At 38.9% G+C, this 22,233-nt stretch overlaps 2 protein-coding genes and 1 non-coding gene across 5 annotated transcripts in view; 2 read left to right on the top strand and 1 right to left on the bottom strand.

Annotated features, from left to right (window-relative positions):
• Window positions 1-3,485: 3,485 nt before the first annotated feature.
• LOC129780559 (neutral and basic amino acid transport protein rBAT-like) lies at window positions 3,486-14,782 on the top strand. Its single transcript, XM_055788941.1, has 2 exons — window positions 3,486-4,524; window positions 13,234-14,782. Exons 1-2 carry the CDS (start codon window positions 3,986-3,988, stop codon window positions 14,588-14,590), a joined length of 1,896 nt encoding a protein of 631 aa, XP_055644916.1. The 5' UTR covers window positions 3,486-3,985; the 3' UTR covers window positions 14,591-14,782.
• LOC129780557 (protein expanded) overlaps window positions 14,610-22,233 on the bottom strand; it is a 122,086-nt gene continuing 114,462 nt past the window's right edge. For all 3 annotated transcript variants that reach the window (XM_055788938.1, XM_055788939.1, XM_055788940.1), the window contains exon 6: window positions 14,610-20,495. In XM_055788938.1, coding sequence (XP_055644913.1) covers window positions 19,978-20,495 — 518 coding nt within the window. In that variant the 3' untranslated portion in view covers window positions 14,610-19,977. The remainder of the gene's footprint in view (window positions 20,496-22,233) is intronic.
• On the top strand, window positions 16,070-16,213 carry LOC129780761 (U4 spliceosomal RNA). The gene has a single exon (XR_008744023.1). It is a non-coding gene; the product is annotated as a U4 spliceosomal RNA (small nuclear RNA).

Here is a 22,233-nt window from a genome sequence, read left to right on the forward strand (position 1 = left end):
TTCCAGATGTGCTTTGTTAAACTTTAAAAATTATCTTAATGATAAATCGTCCTGCTCAAACCATTGTAGGGGTATGAGGTGGGACCATCATCATCATCATCATCATCATCATCATCATCACCATCACTATCACTATTACTATTACTATTACTATTACTATTACTATTACTATTACTATTACTATTACTATTACTATTACTATTACTATTACTATTACTATTACTATTACTATTACTATTACTATTACTATTACTATTACTATTACTATTACTATTACTATTACTATTACTATTACTATTACTATTACTATTACTATTACTATTACTATTACTATTACTATTACTATTACTATTACTATTACTATTACTATTACTATTACTATTACTATTACTATTACTATTACTATTACTATTACTATTACTATTACTATTACTATTACTATTACTATTACTATTACTATTACTATTACTATTACTATTACTATTACTATTACTATTACTATTACTATTACTATTACTATTACTATTACTATTACTATTACTATTACTATTACTATTACTATTACTATTACTATTACTATTACTATTACTATTACTATTACTATTACTATTACTATTACTATTACTATTACTATTACTATTACTTTTACTATTACTATTACTATTACTATTACTATTACTATTACTATTACTATTACTATTACTATTACTATTACTATTACTATTACTATTACTATTACTATTACTATTACTATTACTATTACTATTACTATTACTATTACTATTACTATTACTATTACTATTACTATTACTATTACTATTACTATTACTATTACTATTACTATTACTATTACTATTACTATTACTATTACTATTACTATTACTATTACTATTACTATTACTATTACTATTACTATTACTATTACTATTACTATTACTATTACTATTACTATTACTATTACTATTATTATTATTATTATTACTAGTACTACAGTCAACCCTCTCTAACTCGATATCCAAGGGACCGTCGAGTTAGGGAGGTATCGAGTTCTGGAGAGAAAAATGCTTGTAAAATCAATCGAATGTGCCATGAAATCCATCGAGTTAGGGCAAATATCGAGATACAGAACATCGGGTTAGGCAGAGTTGACTGCATTACTATTACTAGAAAAATATGATACTAAATGTTATAAATGAACTGCAGCCTTCCGATTACCGTCACGTTGATAGCTGTGGAAAAAGAAAAGGTTTATTAAATTTTCAGATTTCTACATTTTTAGATTTTTAAATTTTTAGATTTTTTGATTATTAGATTTCTATATTTCTAGATTTTTAGATTTTCAGATTTTTAGAGTTTTTAATTTTTAGATATTTGGATTTTTAGACATTAGATTTTTGGATTTTTAGATTTTTAGATTTTTGTTTAGATCATTAGATTCCCAGATTTTTAGATCTTCAGATTTTTGGATTTTTATATTTTTAGATTTTTAGATTTTTAAATTTTTAGATATTTGTATTTTAAGATTTCTATATCTTAGATTTTCAAATTTTTAGATTTTTAGATTTCTAGATTTTTAGATCTTCAGATTTTTAGATTTTTGGATGTTCAGTTTTATAGAATTTCAGTTTTCAAATTTTTTGGGTTTTTAGATTTCTATATTTTAAATTTTTAGATTTTTCAAGATTTCTAGATTTTTGCTCTTTAGATTTCTAGATTTTTAGATTTTTTAGATTATTAGATTTTTAGATCTTCAGATTTTTGGGTTTTTAGATTTTTAGATTTTTATATTCATATTATTTGCTTAGAACTTTGCTTTCCGGGATCGTTCTAACAATCGTTTCCGGAATAGCACCGACACCGAGATTGCTACATCGGTGAGTGGAAAAACACCATCACTATCTCGCATCATCAGCGAGCAAGGAGAAGTTAACTTCTGTAGCATCCGATCTGTTTATGAGTTCATGAGAGAGAGCAGCGTTATTAGATTGTCAAATTATAAACATGCAAGTTCAAGGAATGTTTACTATGATGTGAGAAGTGTCTTAAACAAATCAACATTCCAACTCTTTAGAAATGTATACAATTTAGTATGAAAAAAGCTGTATGTGTATATGGTAAAAGAAAACTTAGCTGGCATTGCTGCATGTTCAGCCCATCCGTGTCGGTCATTCCTTCAATTGTGATACACTCACTACGACATAATAACTCCGCACTCGATGTATTAGACGAAGGCAAACAAACCGTTCGTCATGATGAAATATGTCCGTGTCTGAGAGAGAGAGCACTATAATACAGAACCGAACATGCGACGAATTGGAATTGCAACAAAAACGATCTCTTTACTACCACAAACGCGATATAAAAATGGCTTCCCAGAAAACTTCACTTCACCAAACCATCTCAAAAACATCTTCGAAGAATTGAAAAATCTAAAATCACATGCACTATTTTTTGCCCATTCAAAATAAAATAATCAACACAGCACTAATGCGCACATATTTTTCAGTATGCTGCCTCCTGCTCAACACAATGAAAACACAAGAACTCGCAAACGAAATACGCGGAGCACAAGAAATACACGTCCGCACCCGACGGCCGCTCGATTAAAACTCCTCCTATTTTATCTTCCTTTGCACCAGCATCAAAAATCCATATATACAGCCATTCCTTGCCAAACCAATATACTGGTACTCAGATTTTCGTGAAGAGTGGTAATTTTGTTCTTTACCGCAAAACATTAGACCCGTATTTTTCTATGTTTTCATTAGGGTGACCCTTTCAATTTTGGGGTGGTCCAAAAAATCAACCTTTTCCCTTTTTCTCAGAAAATGACTTTTTTCAAAAAAAACTAGTTTTCTTTGAAAAAATATTACACTTACTAAAACATTGGATTTTGTTTTCAATTATTGATTGTATTTGTTTTCTATAGTTTACATGGTCTCGGGACCAAGGGCGCTATATATTTTTATACCTTTACTTGAAAGCTGAGTTTTTTTCACAGAATATATGAGAACAGAATAGAATAATATGAGAACACTTGTAATACTAACCTCGAGCCAACCGCGAGTAATCGGTTACATATTACTAACATAGTTGTAAGACAAAAATTGTCAAAATATTGGACTCCCGGCCCCGACAGGCTAACGCCACATGTGCCTTAATAAAAAATATATTTTGGGAAAAAAAAAAATATCTGAACCTGTTTCCTTTAAGTTCAAACGTCCGTTATTTCATTTAAAATTTCAATTTAAAACCGTTTGAAAAACATTTTCCGATAGTTTATAACATTTCTGCCATCTCACCTTGTAGAAATAAATATCCCTCAAAAATATCCGAATGATTCAACAGCGCGGTTTGTTTTGGGAAAATAATTCCTCATTTTCCTGGGGAAATGGAAGAGAATACGCGCACGCGTGCCACCAGTTTATGGCATCTTCATTGCTCGCTCATGCCATAAAAATAATTTTCATTCATCTTTGGTGCGTAAAAGACATCGTCAGCCTTGGTGTCTCCGTGACCAAGTTTTCGAATTTTCTCGTGGAAAGCAAACCTTTTGCGATTAATTACGAACATTGTACTTGTGTAAAGTTTTACAGTGCAACAAAAGTGGTCAGACTCGCAATCAATTAATCGCTCACTTGTTTGGATACGGACTCAATTTGTATCAATTGAAGCGCGACATCGTGTTTCGCGTGCTGATCTTCTGAATCGTCGTCTACGCTGGGTTGTGTTGGTGGTTTTCATTAGCTAGAATTTTATCGTTCGTCACAACATTCTTCGAAGGAAAATAAACCTATAGTTATTCTCATACAAACGAGTGGCACTAGCAGCAACAGCAGACCGAGCTGCAGTAGTGTCGTCGTTGTCGTGTCGGAGAATGCTGGTGTTATGCAATCTGAGAATTTGCACATATAATTACTGATTCATTTTCACCTGCCGAAAAAACTCGAGAAGCGAGGTCTAGTGAGTGTGCCAAAACAGCAAAATGAACCATTTGCAAATATCCACCGATCCAACACTGTTGGGTGCCGATCTGCCGGACTCGCTGACGACATCGCCATCGGTGTCGACGTTTCTCCCGGAGGAAGACGCGTCCACATGTTTGCTGCTGCCGGGAACGCCCAGTCCCCCGTTGGATTTTACCCACCCATTGACACCGAGTATGGGGAATAACGAAAATTGCGAGACGATTGCCGGAGATGATCCTGCCGCGGAAACGAGCTCGTCGGGTAGTTCCGGCATTGGTATGGTCGGTGGATGCTCCACCGGGGCAGGGAATCTCTTCAACAACCACAGTGACTACCAACATTTGAGAAAAAAGAGTGATGGAAAGGCGCAGGAGAACAAGATTCATCCCAACGGCACGATGCACATCCCGATGTCCAAGGATATGCCCAGTTTTGTGCACTGGAACTGGCCCCTGATTCGGAAGTGTACGTTTTTCGTGTTTTTGGGTGGTATCGTCGCCATGGTCGGCATTGTGGTGGCAATGATTGCGACGCTGCCAAAGTCGTGTAATCCCCCGTAAGTATTGACGAGAAGGTCGTTGAAGGAGTGTGCCAATAGAGTGCTTGAAACGAACGAATACATGGGATATGATAGGAAGAAGAACAAATAGAGGTGATTGTTTGTGATAGTTTTCAATGGAAACCGTGTCCTCGGTTCAGGGGGATTTTTGTGGAGTAATAGAAATTTAACAAAAGCGTGCAAACAGTGCAACTTGTGGCTTGATTTTACTGTTTTGGTGACCTTGTGATGAAAAATGATGAAACTAGTAATGGATTGACGCTTTTGTCAGTCATTAAAAATCGTGTTATTGCGTAATAAACCCATTAGCACACGGACAAGGAATGATGCCAGAACGAAACTTTCTAAATATTTCATCGAGTGTGAATTAAATACTGCTAGTCAACATGAACAACAACAACCATGGAATATTTTTACCAATTGAGAATCGTCTTCTAGAAGACCTCAAGACACCTTGTTGAACTTGGACAACATCCATGACGTACTCTTAAATCGGTCTAGACGGATTGGCCAGTCAAAGCAACCATTGAGCTGTACGGTCTTGCATTGTTATGAGCACTTGATGAAACATTTCCATTTTATAGCCATTGATCTTCTCTTGTCGATACTGGCACAATACAGGTTGCAGATACATTGGAAGGTCCGGTTTTTTTAAAGAGGCGGTGTTCAACGATATTCGTTCTATAGACGCAGTGGCATTTCAGACAACCCCTACTTTATCGACTCAGTAGTGAATACCACACCCACTTTGGATTCATCTCATCCAGTTCATGTATAGTAGTTGGCACTCTTCTTCTTCTTTCTTTGTTTTTAAGAGGCTTTAAACTTTGCAGTTCATTCGCCTCTAAGTTGGCACTCGCGGTCGCCATTCATCCAATACAAATATAGAAGAGAGAAGCTCATATTAACACAAGCAATTTTTTGTTGGATCTGAACTTCAAAATTCAAGAAACTGGAGGCTTCCTTATAATTGAAATCAGCATCGTGTTACTCTGTGCGTGCGTACCCTTTGGATACGTAGACTGTCATTTTTTTTGCCTGACTTTGTCATACAGACCTGCAGATCTTAAAAAATCGAATCTCTTCAAAAGTCCAGGTCGGGAATTATCCAGTTTCAGACCTGCTCGTTGATGCTTGCAGAAACTACTAAGTGCCTGTGTCTTCTGCTGATCCCTTCGTTTGAGTCACCGTAACACCTATACTCTCTCATTTTGAGATAGGACTACTTGTACTCTTGTACTCTGCTGTAACACCCATCGATGCGAATTCGCTGATGAGTTTGTCAAGAGCGACCGCCTTCACCACCAGCGGGGGGAGCTTGATTTTGGTTGCTGCCTGAGTAAAGGCGTTTACATTTTCGACCGACGCGCCGAAGTCGCCTACTTCGCTGTTGTTCGATGCGGTGTCACACTCGCGAAGGCTCGGTTCAGTGCGAGCGCTTTTCACTGCACCAACACCGCGTGCATAATTAGATGACGCTTACCTCGAAATTTTATTGCCCCTGGCAACGCGTTCGTTTTGACGTAGGACTACGTCTTTCATTTCTATACCGGGGTGTAAAATCAAAGTTCCGAAAACGAAAGCGTTACGCCGGAGACCGAGATTTTGAGCGTTAATAGCTCCTAAACAACTAAACGAACCGGTATGATAAACACTTCATTCGAAAGATAAAATGTCTACGCGTTCTATACTTGTTACTTTCTGATCCAAAAACCTGTTTCAATAGTCTTAAAATTGCTTTCAAAACAGGCTATTGAAATCACCAATCGGTATATAAGCGAGCGCCGCTCGTAAATCCACTCAGTTCAAATTGAACAGCGATTGGAGCATGTTGTCGCTGTTGTGGTGAAGCTCTTCGTTTATCATGAAAGCGCGGATGAACGGTGTCACCAAGAGCCTGTTTGTGCACCTTAGGCCAGAAGGGAATCCATCAGGAGGAGAGTGATGCCACAAACGGTTCCCCGGGAAGATCTCGAAGCAGCCGCTATATACACACACATATACACGCGCGGAATTCTTTCCGTTTGGATGCCATTCAGCATCGAGAAAGATCCGGAAAATAATCTGCCAGTTCCTCTGGGAATTTAAAATTACATTCATGTGAAAAAGTTTATTTTAATGTTTTCTATCCATGTAACACTGTGACCAAAGACATTTGGTTTTGTGATTTTTCAATCAATCGCAATTAACAGGATAGCTTCTGAAGATTATTCTTCCCCATCAGTAGGATATTTCCGTATCCAATATTGGATGCATAAAACCTTGTGCCTCCAACGTAACGCTCTCGTTTTCGAAGTCCCCCAAATATTCATTCATTCAGAATGAATTCAGATTCAACTTCAAACAAATGATCTCTAAATCAACGATAGTCCTACGTCACCCTTGCGGTTATACCATAGATATAACCCACTTCCTGTTTTTTTGCAGGGTTCGAGCCTGCCTTCCTCTTCTTCTTGCTCATCGCACACTACGCGAAGCGTCCAATTTATGACGCGGAAAGAAGAACACACGATACGAATAACGCGAAAAACGAACAGAAAAATCAAATGACGATTTCCAAGTTGGATTACCACTGGTGGAGTCCAATCTTAGACCGAAGCGCAGCGAAAGCAAAGTGAACTGGATTACTCAACAGTCCGATGCCGAATGAAAGTTTGCCTAAGCGAGATCCACTGTTTATACTCTAGACAAGTATTCCCCTTCATTCTTCTTCTTTTCCTTTGTTCATGGAGACTTGAAATCCTACGATTTCCCCTCCGTTGGTCGTCGATAAGTTGCTCGTTATTGATATCTCTGTTCGGGAAAGCTCTCAAATGGACAGAACAAATGTATGGGAAAATAGAAACACTTAAAGTTTTCATGAATTTTAACCATTTACTAACCAGGGGATTCTATTGTATGGCATATTAAAAAAATCTTACGGAATTTCCGATTCGTTTAGTATGTAAATCGCCAAAATCCGTTCGCGGAAAAAATAGTTATTAACGTTAACTTTATTTCATAAAAACGTGACCTGTTTTCTGATTTGACACCCTTAATGAAAGACGTAGTTCTACGTCAAAAAACTGCTACAAATATCTTTGAAAATGATCTGCCTTTCTATGTTGTTCTGATAGTTTTTTTCTGCTGTCTTCTCAATCTAAAAACTCTTGCCGTTTTTCAAATGATCTTCAAATTTAGTAGCATTGGACATTCAAACAACGTAAGATTCCTCGCAGATATTAGTGACAATGATCAAATGAAAATCTTTCAGCTCTTCATGTAGCATCGTGAATTCAGGTTTTTCAGCCTGGAACAGACGATTCATTCTGTTGAGTTGATGCAAAACATACTCCAAAACAAGGTAGAGGTTTTGACATGAAATCTTTAAGTCAATATGCTGCAAGCGCTCTGATTTTTGTCACATTCATACTAAATGGAAAAAACAAAATTAACTTTGAAATTCTTGAAATGCATCTCTTCACCACCGCCGCTAACGAAAGCCAACGGGTGGCCGTATGGCGTAGGATTTCAAGCGGCTTGAGTTCCAAAAAATCTTGTCTTGCATCGAAATTTCTAGTTCTTATTGGGCTATTGGATACATAGGTATATATATCCCTGAATAAATGCTAAAGGTTGTCAGGGATATGCACAACTAGCACACAAAGCCAGCAAGTTGCATTTACATTTGATGACTACTAGATCAAGGCAATCGATTTTTATCAAGCGCATTACGGAATTCGAAGCTCCTATCATCACGGTCGCACAGTTCGACGCGAATCCTTTCAGACGTTCCTTGTAAGGAAGTTCGCCCTTATGAAACTGATCAAGCACCAAACGATACTGCGACATAAAAGTCATCATGTTGTTTGGTTCAAATGTAAGAAATTTCACATGCGGGAAAAATCTGTACCAATCTGTATTTTTTGACTTAAAAACTGTACCCTGTACCGTACATGATCTGTACCAAGAATAACGAGAAAATCTGCACCTTTCCAGATAAATCTGTACGTGTGGCAACACTGCTCCCATTAATCACAGTCCTACGTTAGGCTAGCCCAGAACTATATATTTTTTTAAGAGTTGTCTTCAACCTGGTGTTGCCCTTTGGACTGGTATGGGAATTAGCTTCGCATTTCTTCTGAATAGTATGATTGCCGAGGTAGCTTGAGCTCATCGACGGTTTCCATCCTACTTAGGTGAATTGTTTGTCCGTACTCAATACTGAAGTGTTCAGCTGAATTTGCCGAGAGACTTCTTCTACACTCATTTACACCCTGTTTATCTAGTAGAATCGAATTCATCATTTAAAGGTTGTTTCAAAAATTGGAAGAGATTGTATCCAGGACACGACCGCACTTTTGAAGCAAAACTACGGAATTGTATTATCCGCTTTTCCGCCGAATTGATAGGATATTATTTGAGAATGCAACGAAATTTTTGGTATAACTTTTTAGTTATTTAGTTATTTTTACTACTTCAGTAGTGATGGAGTGTTTAGAATGTTTAGGTGGTTTCATGCTCTCGTCACGTTTTTTCTTGGCACTGGTTCCTGTTGGTAGCAAATTGGTAGCTATAACTAAGACTAGCTGATAATTTGATCAGCAGGTCTTCTTTTCCTGCCGACGAACAAGTATCACTCGAATAACTGTTTCCGGTCAGCATTTTGGGTTTTTTTTTCCTGCAACGCGAACGTTCGTTATTCTGACTGATTCAACACGACGAACCGTTTGCCATGAGTTTACTCATGAGTAAAGGGAAGGTGAGGTGTGGTACTCGTGACCAAAATTATATATAACGAGGAAGAATCAAACAAAATGTTCATGATTTTCCACCGATGCCTTTGGGTCCGAACCGATCATGAAAGCATCTCTGTTTTTTTTGCATTAGATGTATCAATCTTTCGGTGACTCGCGTGAGGTCCAAGATCCCATACGAATTGCGGAAGATACCTTGCGAATATATCAAACCTCCAGGACGAGTTTCGTCATCATTTATAGCATCACAATCTCTTCATACCATAGGTACAGTAGTTGTAACACTTCAATAATACTTCAAATATATCGGAGCACTTATTCATTGATTTTATTTATTTACTAGCTGACCCGACGAACTTCGTCCCGCCCAAAATATATTTTTTTATTTGAATATTCGTCTTCTTGAAAAATTCGTCCTTATAATATGAAATTATTTTCAGACACAATTCTCGTTCAAGATTCTTCAAGCATTCGGAATTTTTTTTATCCGTATTATAGTGATTTTCAACTCATTTGGCTGGTTCGTCACTTTTTACCTCCATTTTTGGAAGAATGTCGGGAGTGAGAATTGAACTCGTGACCTTTAGCGTGAGAGGCATGGATGTTACCACTACGCCAGATCGCCTCCACGAAACATTTGGAAATAACATGTTCGTCCGTTGCATTGAATACATGTTTGATACAGGGAATATTACAAAATAAAAACAGCTCAAATCGGACCATTCCTTCATCGGGTTTCAGGCAGACCAACACATTTGGCCTTCCATTTTTGTTTATATAGATAGAAGATATAGGAATGCGTTATTCCGTCTGAAAATCCTTTTCCACTTTCGAACAAAAATCAATTTCGTTAGCGCCAACATCAAATGGACCAACAACGTTTAGCTAATTGTAGAACATATGGGAATTCAACTTTCCGATTTTTATCTCCACTATATTGATCTACGGGAAGAGACGAATACAACGGAATATAGATGACTCAAATTGAACCATTCCTTCCTTGGGTTTTGCGCTTACCAACACATTTTGAATCGTCTTTACAACATGGCCTGATTCATAATGTTTCTCTAATGTGTTGTTCAACTCTTTTCTCCGTTGTGAAATATAATTGCTCGTTGACATATGTCATACTTGAGCACGGTTTTTACTACTAGACAAGCAGCAGCTGAGACTCGATAATGGGATGTGACTGAGCAATGTTACACAGAATGGTGTGGTTTATGAGCGGGTTTCAAAGCTGCGACGATGGTTCGGTGAAACAATGCGCCACGGCGTTTTTGTGAGAGTTTATGTGTGTGTTTTGTTGTATCAGTGACCGAGTACATACAAATTATGTAGTTGTGTTGATGCTAAGTTTGAAATTTGCGACTACGATGCTGAGAGAAACAACTTAGATGCATGATAAAGGGTGTGTCACATCAAATTGCATCACGGAAAAAACGCTGTAGAAATTTAATTTTTAGGAATTATATCTTCAGCTTTCGCTTATAATCAGATAAGAGTGTATAGATCATGTTGGCCATGCTTCACTGTAAATTTTTCGTAAATTTGGAAAAATGTCGTCGAACGAAAAAGAGCGTCGTGAATTAATCCTGTGCACTCATTTCGAGAATCCGGAGTTGTCACATCGGGACATCGGTAAGATGCTGGGAATCGTCCAATCCTCGGTCAGCAGAGTACTAAAACGATATTTCGAGAACCTAACCATCGACCGGAAGGTGAAGAACGGCAAAAATGGATGCTCCGTCAGTGAAAAAGATCACAAGCGCGTAGTTAAGCATTTTAGGCGTGATCCGAGAAGTTCGGTCCGGGATGTCGCCAATAAGCTGAATTTGTCAAGTTCATTCGTCCAGTGGACCAAGCAGCGAGAGAGCCTGCGTACATACAAGGTTCAGAAGGCTCCTAACCGCGACGAAAGGCAAAACATGGTGGGGAAGACGCGAGCCCGGAAGCTGTACACCGAAATGCTGACGAAGCCGCATTGCCTGGTAATGGATGACGAAACCTGCGTCAATGCGGACTTTCGTCAGCTGCCGGGCCTGTTGTTCTTCTCCGCAGAGGACAAATTCAGCGTTCCGGAGGAGATTCGCAAGCAGAAACTATCCAAGTTTGCCAAAAAGTACAAGGTGTGGCAAGCGATCTGCTTTTGCGGAAAGCGGAGCGCCCCCTTCGTGATGACCGGCACGGTAAACGGGCAGGTTTACCTTAAGGAGTGCCTACAGAAGCGCTTACTACCACTATTGAAGCAGCACGAGGGCCCGACCGTCTTCTGGCCGGATCTCGCTTCGTGCCACTATTCAAAGGACGTGTTGGAGTGGTACGAAGCCAACGGGGTCACCTTCGTGCCAAAGGAAATGGACCCGCCCAACGCGCCGGAGCTTCGCCCAATAGAGAAATATTGGGCGATTATGAAGCAGGCCCTCCGGAAGAACCCAAAAGTTGTCAAATCGGAGGCGAACTTCAAGAGAAAATGGATTTCTGTTCAAAAAAAACTACAACCTGACGTTGTACAGAACCTTATGGACGGGGTAAAGAGGAAGGTGCGAGCATACGGGCTTGGGCTCGAAGTATGAATAAAAAGAAAATGCCAAAAGTTGTTTAATAGTTTTTATTTTACTGTCTAAAATTTTCAAAAGGATCGGTCTACTGGGCGAATTTCTACAGCGTTTTTTCCGTGATGCAATTTGATGTGACACACCCTTTATTTGCTTCATCCACCTTGGCTATAATTAATTTTATGGTGGAGTAAAAGCATTTTAAAAATAAAAATTATGATTGAAAATTAACTTTTTTTTAAATTTATTTTATAGGGATAAATATCCAGAATAATGTCAAATATTTTGCAAGTTGTGAAGTTTTGAATAGAAATCGTTCCTCTCAATGATTTTTTTTATTATGATAAATGGATTAATGTGGAAATATTGAAAGTTGATACTGCGGCTAGAACCATTTCTAGCGCATCCCGATTCGAGCATTCTGGGTTTATCTTAATTGTTCTTAATACCTTCAAGTTCAACCGCCGATCATATTTTTAACTGTGACGCCACGCCTTGCCATTTACAGGAACATTCAAGCACCCTGTATCTTTTTCGAATTTCATCGCTTTTGCGATATTTGGAATGGATCACGACGGGCTCCCGACGCGGGTATCAACGTCAATATCAAGGTTAACTGTCTTCTCCGATCTTCCATCTAGCACAACTTTTTTTAGAAGTAAAAACATCACGCAATGGTGTCAAACTATTCTGAAGCCGGCCACTAGGGTGTGCTGTTATGGAATAAATTATGACTAAGGATTCTAACTGAATCATATTTCTAAATCCAAAATAACTTAGCTGTTAATGGGTTAAGGAATCAGTTTTGATGCTACGTGTTTCGCTTCTGCAATGTTTGTGCTATTCTTATAAAATTCGGCAAAACTCTAGGTTTTGATACTCGTTCAGACCGGAATTTATTTTTCGTTAAGTAAATTCATTTCGACTTGATTGGTTCAGGCGATTTTTTGAACTTACCATTCCAGAATACAAACTTTGGGTTAATTCTCGATTTTGATTAAGTGATCGTAAGACAAAGATCCAACAATACAAAATAAAATAAAATACTAAAATAGTCTCTAATATCAGTTCCAGTTAACACCCTGGGGAATGACACTGATTTTTCTGCCTGGTTCACGTTGAGCTCATCGGACCGATAGTGGACTTTTCGTTTGGAGAACGTGGACACTTGGAACGACAGTAACAAAGTTATAAAATGATTGTTAAAGAAGTCATATATCGGATCGACGTGGGCCAGATGGAAAGTTCATTGTTGCTCTAGTTCGGCCGGGGCTAAATGTGTTAATCGGACTTCGAAATAGATTCCTATTCATCTAGATATAAAATATTTCAAAATAAGTTGGTTTCCTACTCACTTTTTCTTCGAAAGAATGAAAAAATCAACAAGCATCCTAAAACAATTTTCATCATTCCAGAGTCGCGTGGTACAAAGGATCCGTCTTCTACGAGGTATTCCCGGCCAGCTTCCAGGACACCAACGACGACGGCCTGGGTGACATCCGGGGTCTGATCGGCCGAGTGGAGTACTTCAACAGTCTGGGAATCGCGGCCATCCGGTTGAACTCGATATTTCCCTCGAAACACTATCCGGACAACTTCCAGGACGTAACTTCGCTGGCCGCCGTAGATGAGGTGCTTGGCAAGGTGGAAGATTTGCAGAAACTGGCGGCCGTTCTGCATGAAAGAAACATCTCGCTGGTGCTCGATATACCGATCTATCCGTTTGTGAAGCAGCTCAATCCACCCACGCTCGATGTGGATCATTTGCCGAACCGGACGGATGATGTTCCCACAAGTGAGTTTTTGCGTTTGGCCAGATCGGTGGGAGAGGAGAATGCTATCACGAGCGTGCTGAGATTTTGGTTGGCCAGGGGAGGTGTGGATGGATTCTATATGAAGGGACTGGAGCACTTCTACGACGATCCGCTGTTGCTGCAGAACATTAAGGAATGGAAGTACACACTGGGTGCGGACCGGGTTTTGATGGTGAGCAAACAGTTTGTTGACATGGTTCCCGAACGGATTGTGAAAGATGTCCTGCATCATGTCGATCTGGTGGATGTGGTGTTGGATGTTTCAAATGGAACCGACTCGATTGCGAATACGGTTAAGGAGGCCATTGACGGAACCATGATGAAGGGTGTTGATCATCCATGGGTCCATTGGAGTTTGGGAGGCGTCAATCAGCGACGTTTGACTTCCGGAATCAGTCCAAATGCGACTCTGGCTGCTACGTTGATGCAGCTAATGCTTCCAGGAACCGCAAGTATATTTTACGGTGATGAGATTGCTCTCGAGGACGCTCATGATCCGAACGGAGAGCATAGCGAAACCCAGCACCTGCATCATCTCGCCGCTATGGCGTGGAGTGGATTCCAGAATCAGTTCACCGGGCGAGGAACGCTTCCATGGCTGCCGAAAAGTACATCCGCCTCGTTCCACCATCTGGACATCGTGATTGAGATGATCGAGGTGAGGAAACGATCGCCGTCTATATATTTGAACGCTGTGGTGAAGGAAGGACAAATTTTGCCCAACACGGACGTCAAGTCAAACCAGAATGACGTGCTCGTGATCCAGAGATGGTACCCGAGAAGGTACTCTTTCGCATCGATCACGAATCTTGGTATGAAGAACATTTCCCTTGATTTAACCGCAATGTTCTACAGTGGTGAAATTGTTGCTGGATCGTCATCTAGGAAAGAGCGAGTGTATTTCGATAAGTTCGCTGTTGAGGCGCTGCAAACCGTGATTGTGAGATTACACAAGTAAACCAGGACAACACGGGTGGTTCTGTTTTGATTTAGTTTTGATTTTATTTTCTGGATTTTTTCTTATAAAGAAGAAAATTCGAATCATAACTAATCTACAAATAGCCTTACACACTAGCTTGTTCTGTACATATGTCAACCTTAGCTATATTGTATAGAGTAGAGAGAATGTCAATAAAATCTATTAAAAATATCTATAGGAAAACATAACGTTTACAACACTACTCCCTAGAAACAGTTCGTACTTGTTTTTGTCTGTGGTTTCCTTAAAGTGTAATTGCTACCATCATATTTCTCTCTCTCTCTCTTCGAACAAAAAAAAACTAAAATATTGTTTTAAATAAAAATTGCGTAACCTAAACCAATGCCTTCGTGCACCGCCTATATACCGAGGTTCCTACAGTAGGTAATTTGAGCAAAAGTGTACCATAATAATAATTCGCCCCTGTGTAATATTTCCTTTCCTCTTTTCGTTCCGGAACCTTTTCCCAATACTTTGTATCGCACACACACACTCTCTCTAGTTCTCATTCTCTCGCTCTCTCACTTGCCATCTTGTGGTCTTCCCTTTCGTTCAGTTAAAAAAAACAAATAAATATGGCGACTCTTCTGTAGTGAATAAATCCTCTTTCGCTTTTTTTTTCGATCACCTTCCGGAATATAGAGGCTTCCTCTAAATAGAAAGTTGTATTGCTTCACTTCTCTATTCTAGTCATTAGTCTTGTCCTCCTTGTATGTTATGTTATGTTATGTGTGTGTGTGCGTGCGTGCGCGCTCAATGTACTCTCTCTCTACCTATTACATCTAGAATTCTGAATTAGTAACATTAAAAAAAACACTTCGTGAACGCTGCTGCTTATAAGTGTTCTTAAGTGAAAACTGCCAGAAAAATAAAGAATCATGATTGACACTCTACAATTTGAATTAAATTTTCAACGTGTCTTCTTCGGTGCATTGTATTACTTGAAGCTAACTGACGATTTCAACTCAAACCCATCGCGATCTTCGCCCCTTTATGGTCAACATAATCATCCATTAGAGCAATTAGTTCAAGCTACCCTGTACCGTTTGCACTAGAGATGGACAACTGTTCAAGAACTGTTCAAAAGAACTAATTCTCCAAGAAGAGTGAACGAACGATCTTTCTTTTTTTCCGAACACCGGAGCATAAGGAAGTTTTTTTTGCATCGAATCGTTACCGGAGACGAACAATGGATTCACTACGACAATCCAAAATGCAAACGATCGTATAGTCCGTCCAACCACGAACATAAACCTCGAAGTAGAGTATCCACGGTGCCAAGTAATGGTCTGTATATGGTGGATTCGAAAGGGTGTGATCCACTACGAGCTGCTAAAACCTAATCAAACGATCAATGGAGACTGTTACAGGCAGCAATTGATCCGTTTAGAGCGAGTTGTTGCCGATAAACGACCAGACATGAGTCGACAATATTCCATCATGACAACGCTCGGCCTCAGCTCTGCGCAGTGGCAATATCGTAACAAATGAGGTTTTACCGAAGTGCGATTGTTGCTAGTTGGAAAACGCTCGGCCTCGAATGTTCGAATCAAACACTTTATTGGGAAAATAGTAGATGCGAAATTAACGTTTCTTTGGAAACTGGAAACTTTCCGTTTTTCCTGTATGCGAAACGTTTTTTCTTCGAATAAAGAGCTATTAGCAGCTGCATACCACTGAAATTACCGAGAGAATGTAGAATTTCGGAAGCTTGTTATCAGTTTCACTCCCGCTTCATGTAAACAATCCCCCTTCCGCCATTCTGTACTCAAATATAACCTGATATATTCCCTAAAACGACATTTGTTTGATGTCATTTGTATCGGTTTTGTCAGCAAACACTGCCATCTTTTAGCGCCAAAATCCAAGCTAATGCTGTGTAGGAGCTTAGTAACCCGATATGATTCAATATTTTATGCTTCACTCTACGAATATATTCATTCATTATTCTGGAAAACAGAGATTTTTATCACTTTTGTTCGAATAAAATCATAGAAAATTAAATTCAATTTTCGATTTTTCCAACAGTTGTTCGTTAAAGTGTTCAGATAAACTGACATCCGGTGTTTATCCGGTAAGTAGGAAATCTATCATCAACGAGTTCGGAGAACAATATTCGTTTGATGATTTGTCGGAAGAGGAAGGAAACCAGAAACCTGTTGATCCCAAATTGTACCAGAAGGTAATCAACCTCATCAAACGGCATAAATCTTTCAATATGTCCCAGCAAACATTAAATCGCATAAATTGGCATATTCTAAGTGGCATAAAAAGTGAGGTCGAATCAAAATCCTATATAATGTCGATCAAAGGATAGATGGTGTACACCTAAAATCGCATAAAATGCGAAAATTTCGATATTATTCATCAATAATACTTAAGTTTTAAAACCGATGTAACAAACATCGGTTTTATGATATACACTATCGTAAAATCGATCTATACGAAATCATATATGAGGGGCTTAGAATGAAGAAGTGTAAGTGACTTGATCGATTTCTCTTCATCAACTTTTTCTTCAGTTAATAACTCAACTGCAAAAACGTTCCAATTTGAGTTTGATATATAATCCGATAGATGAGGCTCTGACCTGTCTTCCGCATTGTCAAATACAGCTGGGAATGTATTTGCAGCTAAGTTATGACCAAAAGAGAAAGTCGATGTAGAGAAATCGATGAAATCACTTATACCCCTTTCATTCTAAGCCCCTCATATGCACATGAGGCCAATGCAGTTTCTGAGTCGCATGAAAATATAAATTGAATTATGTTCAACAGTAAATCATATAAGATCGTAATTGAGGCCATATTACATCATATAAGGATTTTGACATATCAAGATCCCAGATGTCGTATGAACAGTGTCGACGTCTGGTGGTGAAATGGTGAATGAGGGAGACAAATTAATCTCTACTAGATCGTCAGGCCTGAAATTTGGTGAAATTGGTGAAATTCGAATGAAAATTTTTACATCGTGTTTAAGTAATCAAACTTAAAACACGTAGCACTGAACCTTACCTGACCACTTCTATATAAATTTCAAGACATTTCCACTAAAATACAATAGACGACCAGGAATGAGTATCCGATTGCATCTTTTTCGTATTATATGTACGAGTTTAAACTGCTCTAGAATTATATTAATAGTTGTGCGAGATAATTGTTGCTTATCATCCAAACAACCGGAATTCGAATCCCTTCGGAACAAATTTTCCTCAAAATCACCACCAGTCATTTCAAATATTTCTACTCAATCCCACTACAAATCAAATGAATAGTTCTTATTTTGAGAAAAATAAATGTTGTCATATATACAAATGGAGGTTCGCGAGGCTATAAAAATAATTAAAACTCCACGAACATTTTCCTCGCTTCTTTTTTTTTGTTTAGTATGTTATGTCATAGTATGTACTTATGACAATAGTCGTACCAGATGCATATGTAAGTCGTATATTTATCCAAACTAATTCGTGAGCAATTGTCATGTATGTATATCACCTCCACTTTTTGCATTTATATGCCAGTTAGGCGCTTGTTGGTATATAACTAAAATATTTGATATATGATGTTGCATATACGCTAGTTATACGATTCAATGTTTGTCGTGGTGACTTAGTGAAAAGGGCTGGGACTTGGATCTGAACGTAACGGGACGGTGCAACGGATTGTAAGGCGGAACAACCCGAATACATACAAGAAACAAAAAAGACATCAAAACAAAGTGCTGCATAAACATCCAGAGCGAAAACCAGGGATTCTGCAGAAACCAGTTGCGTGCATTGCGATTGATGCTGAAACATAAGTAAAAGGATTTGACAACGCTTTCAGGACTAAAATTAAATATCACAGCCATTGGAAACTATGTAACTGTGACCTCAGTAAATCAATTCAGGGGGAAAAGTTTGAGCAGAAAGTACAAAATACATACAAGTACAACTCATGCAACTCATTTTCGATACACTCCTATCTTGGAATGAACGAGTTTGGTGATGATGATGCATTTTCGGAAGGAATAAACACGTTTTCAAAATGAAAATCATTATGGAAAATCAGATTATCCGTATCAAATAAATATGCTGCGTAATAAAGAAGCACATTCTCTGCAAGTTGCAAAATAATATTGATCGAAAATAATCTCTGATCAGGAAATTTATAAAAAAAAAGGTTGAGTGAGGGCATACAATAACTTTAAACTTTTTCAGTTCATTTGCCTCTAGCCCTGAGAAGGGCTCTTGTGGAAAAAACTTTACTGCACACTCCTTCACCTGTCTCGAGAAAGACAATTTTTTCTCGCTAGACGCTCGACCAGTAACTATGTGGTTTCAGTGTGAGTTATCAGTCACTTGCTTTCCTATATTTTCCAAGCTACCCTCAGGTGTGCCAATCTGAAACTGGGCAGATTATCATTCACGCACAGCGAGAACTATGGTCAACGGTGATTGTACCTTCGAAGACGTGAATTGGCATGTTGAAAATTTCATTCAAATTGGAAAGGGTCGCTGGAGTCGTTCACTCATGTGACAGAGAATGGAACATTTTGGCACGAATATTATCTATATTCCGAAACGTTTCAAAGTAGTTTTCGTCGTCGCACATTCCGTCTTTTTTTTTCTGTGTATCCTTCAATCTAGAACAAATAAATTCTAGCATAGAGCGGAGAAGATACCATTGGCGGCGGTATATCGTATAGCCGCGTTCGGCCGCCTATTTACACCATTCTTACACAATAACGTTTCTACGCGTAACCAAGAGAATGTAACAGAACTAGGTTCGATTGAAAGAGCTTTTTTAATAAAAAAAAATCCTGAGTAATTTCCACTATAGAAAAGTATCCTTTCTTTTACATTTTAATCTATGCGCGCGTTCATTTACTGTTGATTGAATTCGATTGATTGTTTCGATCATCATTCTCTCTCTCTCTCACTCGTCGCGTGTCATCAATTAATATATGAACGAAAATCGTAAGAAAGCTTGGAACGACAGGGAATTCGCTATCACTGGGCTACGGAATAATAGTACGAATAATAGGTTCGGTAAAGTTGGTGCGGTTTTGCGTGTAGAAAGAGTGTGGTCGGTGGGGTCATATTTTCTTCCTCGTTCCAAGAACTTCCTTGCGACTTTCCCGGTTGTAACGTCTTACACGAAACAAACAAAAAAAAACTATTCATCCATTTTATAAAAATGCGAGTAACACAAGTTTCTCTCTCTCTCCCGTTCGAAGCGGTAAAAATCTATAGGCTTAGTTTAAGGGGCATGACACAATATGTTTCCAGATGTGAAAGTCGTCGCGAGTGATTCCTACTACTACTCACACGTTGAAGGGAATCACCTGCGTGCATGGGTGTATGTGTGTGTGTTTGTGATTGTTCAGGCACTGGGTTGTTGCGAGGAGCTGTAGCTCTTCTGTTTGGCCGGGGTTGGATCCATAACGTAGTTGTTGCCTTCCGCCGTGGTTTGGCCGGGCAGCGGTGGCAACTTATCGTTCGGATGCCTATGGCTAACGACGGATGATTTGCGCGGTTTGGCGAGCTGCGTCGTGCTCAGACCGGACACCGGATATTTGGACTTGGGAGTGGATAGTTGGTTCTGCTGCTGCTGCTGCTGGCCGGGACCGGTAGTCATGCTGATGTTCGCTGGGTTGGTTGGGCCAGACTTGCTTGGGTGCTTGGGCATGACGAAGGCCCGAGTTTGCTTCAGCAGGGAACGATCGTGCATTAGGGCAGAAATCAGCGGAAGGTCTAGGTTCTTGCTCTTCTCGCGCAGTGTCTTGATGTCGATACAGGCGTTCGAGGTCAGCGTATCGAAGTCCGGATACTGCTTCTTGATTTGCGCCTGCAGCTTGGCACTAGGGCCGGGTGGTTTCGTGGGTGTGGGCTTTGCGGGTACTGCAAAGAGAATATCGGATTAATACAGAAATCAGATATACGCACCGTTCACTATGACAGTGCTTCAACAATAACATTGAAATCAAGACTTTTCCTACAGCGTCAAATCGCCTTCAATGAATTTTATTCTTTAGTCCGTAAAAATACCATCGTTAAATGGCAACGTAAGTGGAACGAAGATGAATTGGGTCGGTGGCTTCACTCGATTATCCCTAAGGTTAGCCTCAAACCATGGTTCAAAAGTCTGGACTTGAGTCGGGACTTTATTCGCACCTTCTCTCGACTCATGTCCAATCACTGTTCGTTAGACGCGCTACTCTTTCGTTTTAATCTTGCCGATGGCAATATCTGTGCTTGTGGCCAAGGTTACCACGACATCGAACACGTTGTTTGGTCGTGCGAGGTGTATCTTGTTGCCAGATCGAATTTAGAAAACTCTCTTCGGGCCAGAGGAAGACAGCCCAATGTGCCGGTGAGAGATGTGTTGGCTCGGTTAGACCTTGATTACATGTCCCAAATATACGTCTTCTTAAAAGTTATCGATCTTCGTGTGTGATTGTCCTTATATCCTTATATTTTCCTTTTCCTTTTCCTTCGCGAGAAATTAAATCCCTTCTTACTAACAATAGAATAAGGTGAAATGTAAATACATGTTAGATATAAGATAGGCTTAAGAATTGAGTATGATGAATGTGAGTGCGAATGTGAGTGTGAACATTGTCAACATATCCTTATATCCCTTCCTTTTCCTGAAAAAAATGTCACCCTTCTAAACTCGAGCAAACCGCGAGTAATCGGTTCTCTACTTCATTAACACTAGAATTAATGAAAAATGATTATATATACTTGTAACAATACAGATAGGAGTTCGGCTCCTTTAAACTTATGTAACTGAGCCTGTAAAAATAAACGATTTAATAAAAAAAAAAAAAGACTTTTCCTTTGATAAATTAATTCAACTATCGATACAGTTAAAAGCACACGTGAATAAATTCGTCATTAGTTTTTTCTACTTTACTTTGCAATTTAAAATACTTTTTCTCTATCCGAATTAACCCAACAGGTTATGTGCCTAGTTGCGTATCACGAGTGGCTGTAAAGTTTGTTCGGTTCGGAAATAGGGTGGCAACTCAACGATGTGAAAGTTGCAATCAAAAGTGTTGTGGAGAAAAATGAAGTCTCTGAGAAAAATATCTTGATTTTTCGACCGAACTATAGATAGGACTACATTGCATCTCTTCGAAAAATGAAGGAACAATCACCTTCACCAAACCGTCATGATGTTGCAAAAAAGCACATGAATATCGCTCTTGAACATTTCGTAGAGAAAGATAGAATCAGAGGTACCGCGGCGGACAAAACTAAACAGGAATTCGTCGAGTTTTGTGATACTCTGGGTTCGTGCGATATGCTAAAAACTATCGTCGAAAAGAAGAACGAAGAACGAACGAACAATAATTCTGTCCTGTTTTTTGTTCTTTTGTTTGTTCTACTATATTTATTGTTCTATAACAATCTTCAACAGAGAAAATGAATTCATCTGGCTTGCAAACTTGTAGAGAGCTCGCATGTATACTAAATACCAGGATTTATTTTTAAAATTCATCAGGAAAACCAGGAATTTTAAAACTCAAATAAAGTTGCCCCTCTGGGAAAGAAAAGTGGTGTGCTTTTGCATAATAAAATTTCTTTTATTACGTGATTTGGGCACAATATGGCGGATGCAAAGATCGTGCTG

Source organism: Toxorhynchites rutilus, chromosome 3, assembly GCF_029784135.1.
Source record: "Toxorhynchites rutilus septentrionalis strain SRP chromosome 3, ASM2978413v1, whole genome shotgun sequence".
NCBI lineage: Eukaryota > Metazoa > Arthropoda > Insecta > Diptera > Culicidae > Toxorhynchites > Toxorhynchites rutilus.

Excerpts from the sequence above, each read along its gene's own strand:
- LOC129780559 (XM_055788941.1), top strand. The coding sequence starts at position 3,986 with ATGAACCATTTGCAAATATCCACCGATCCAACACTGTTGGGTGCCGAT. Across the intron at positions 4,525-13,233 it reads CCAAAGTCGTGTAATCCCCC|AGTCGCGTGGTACAAAGGAT; the intron begins GTAAGTATTGAC and ends TCATCATTCCAG.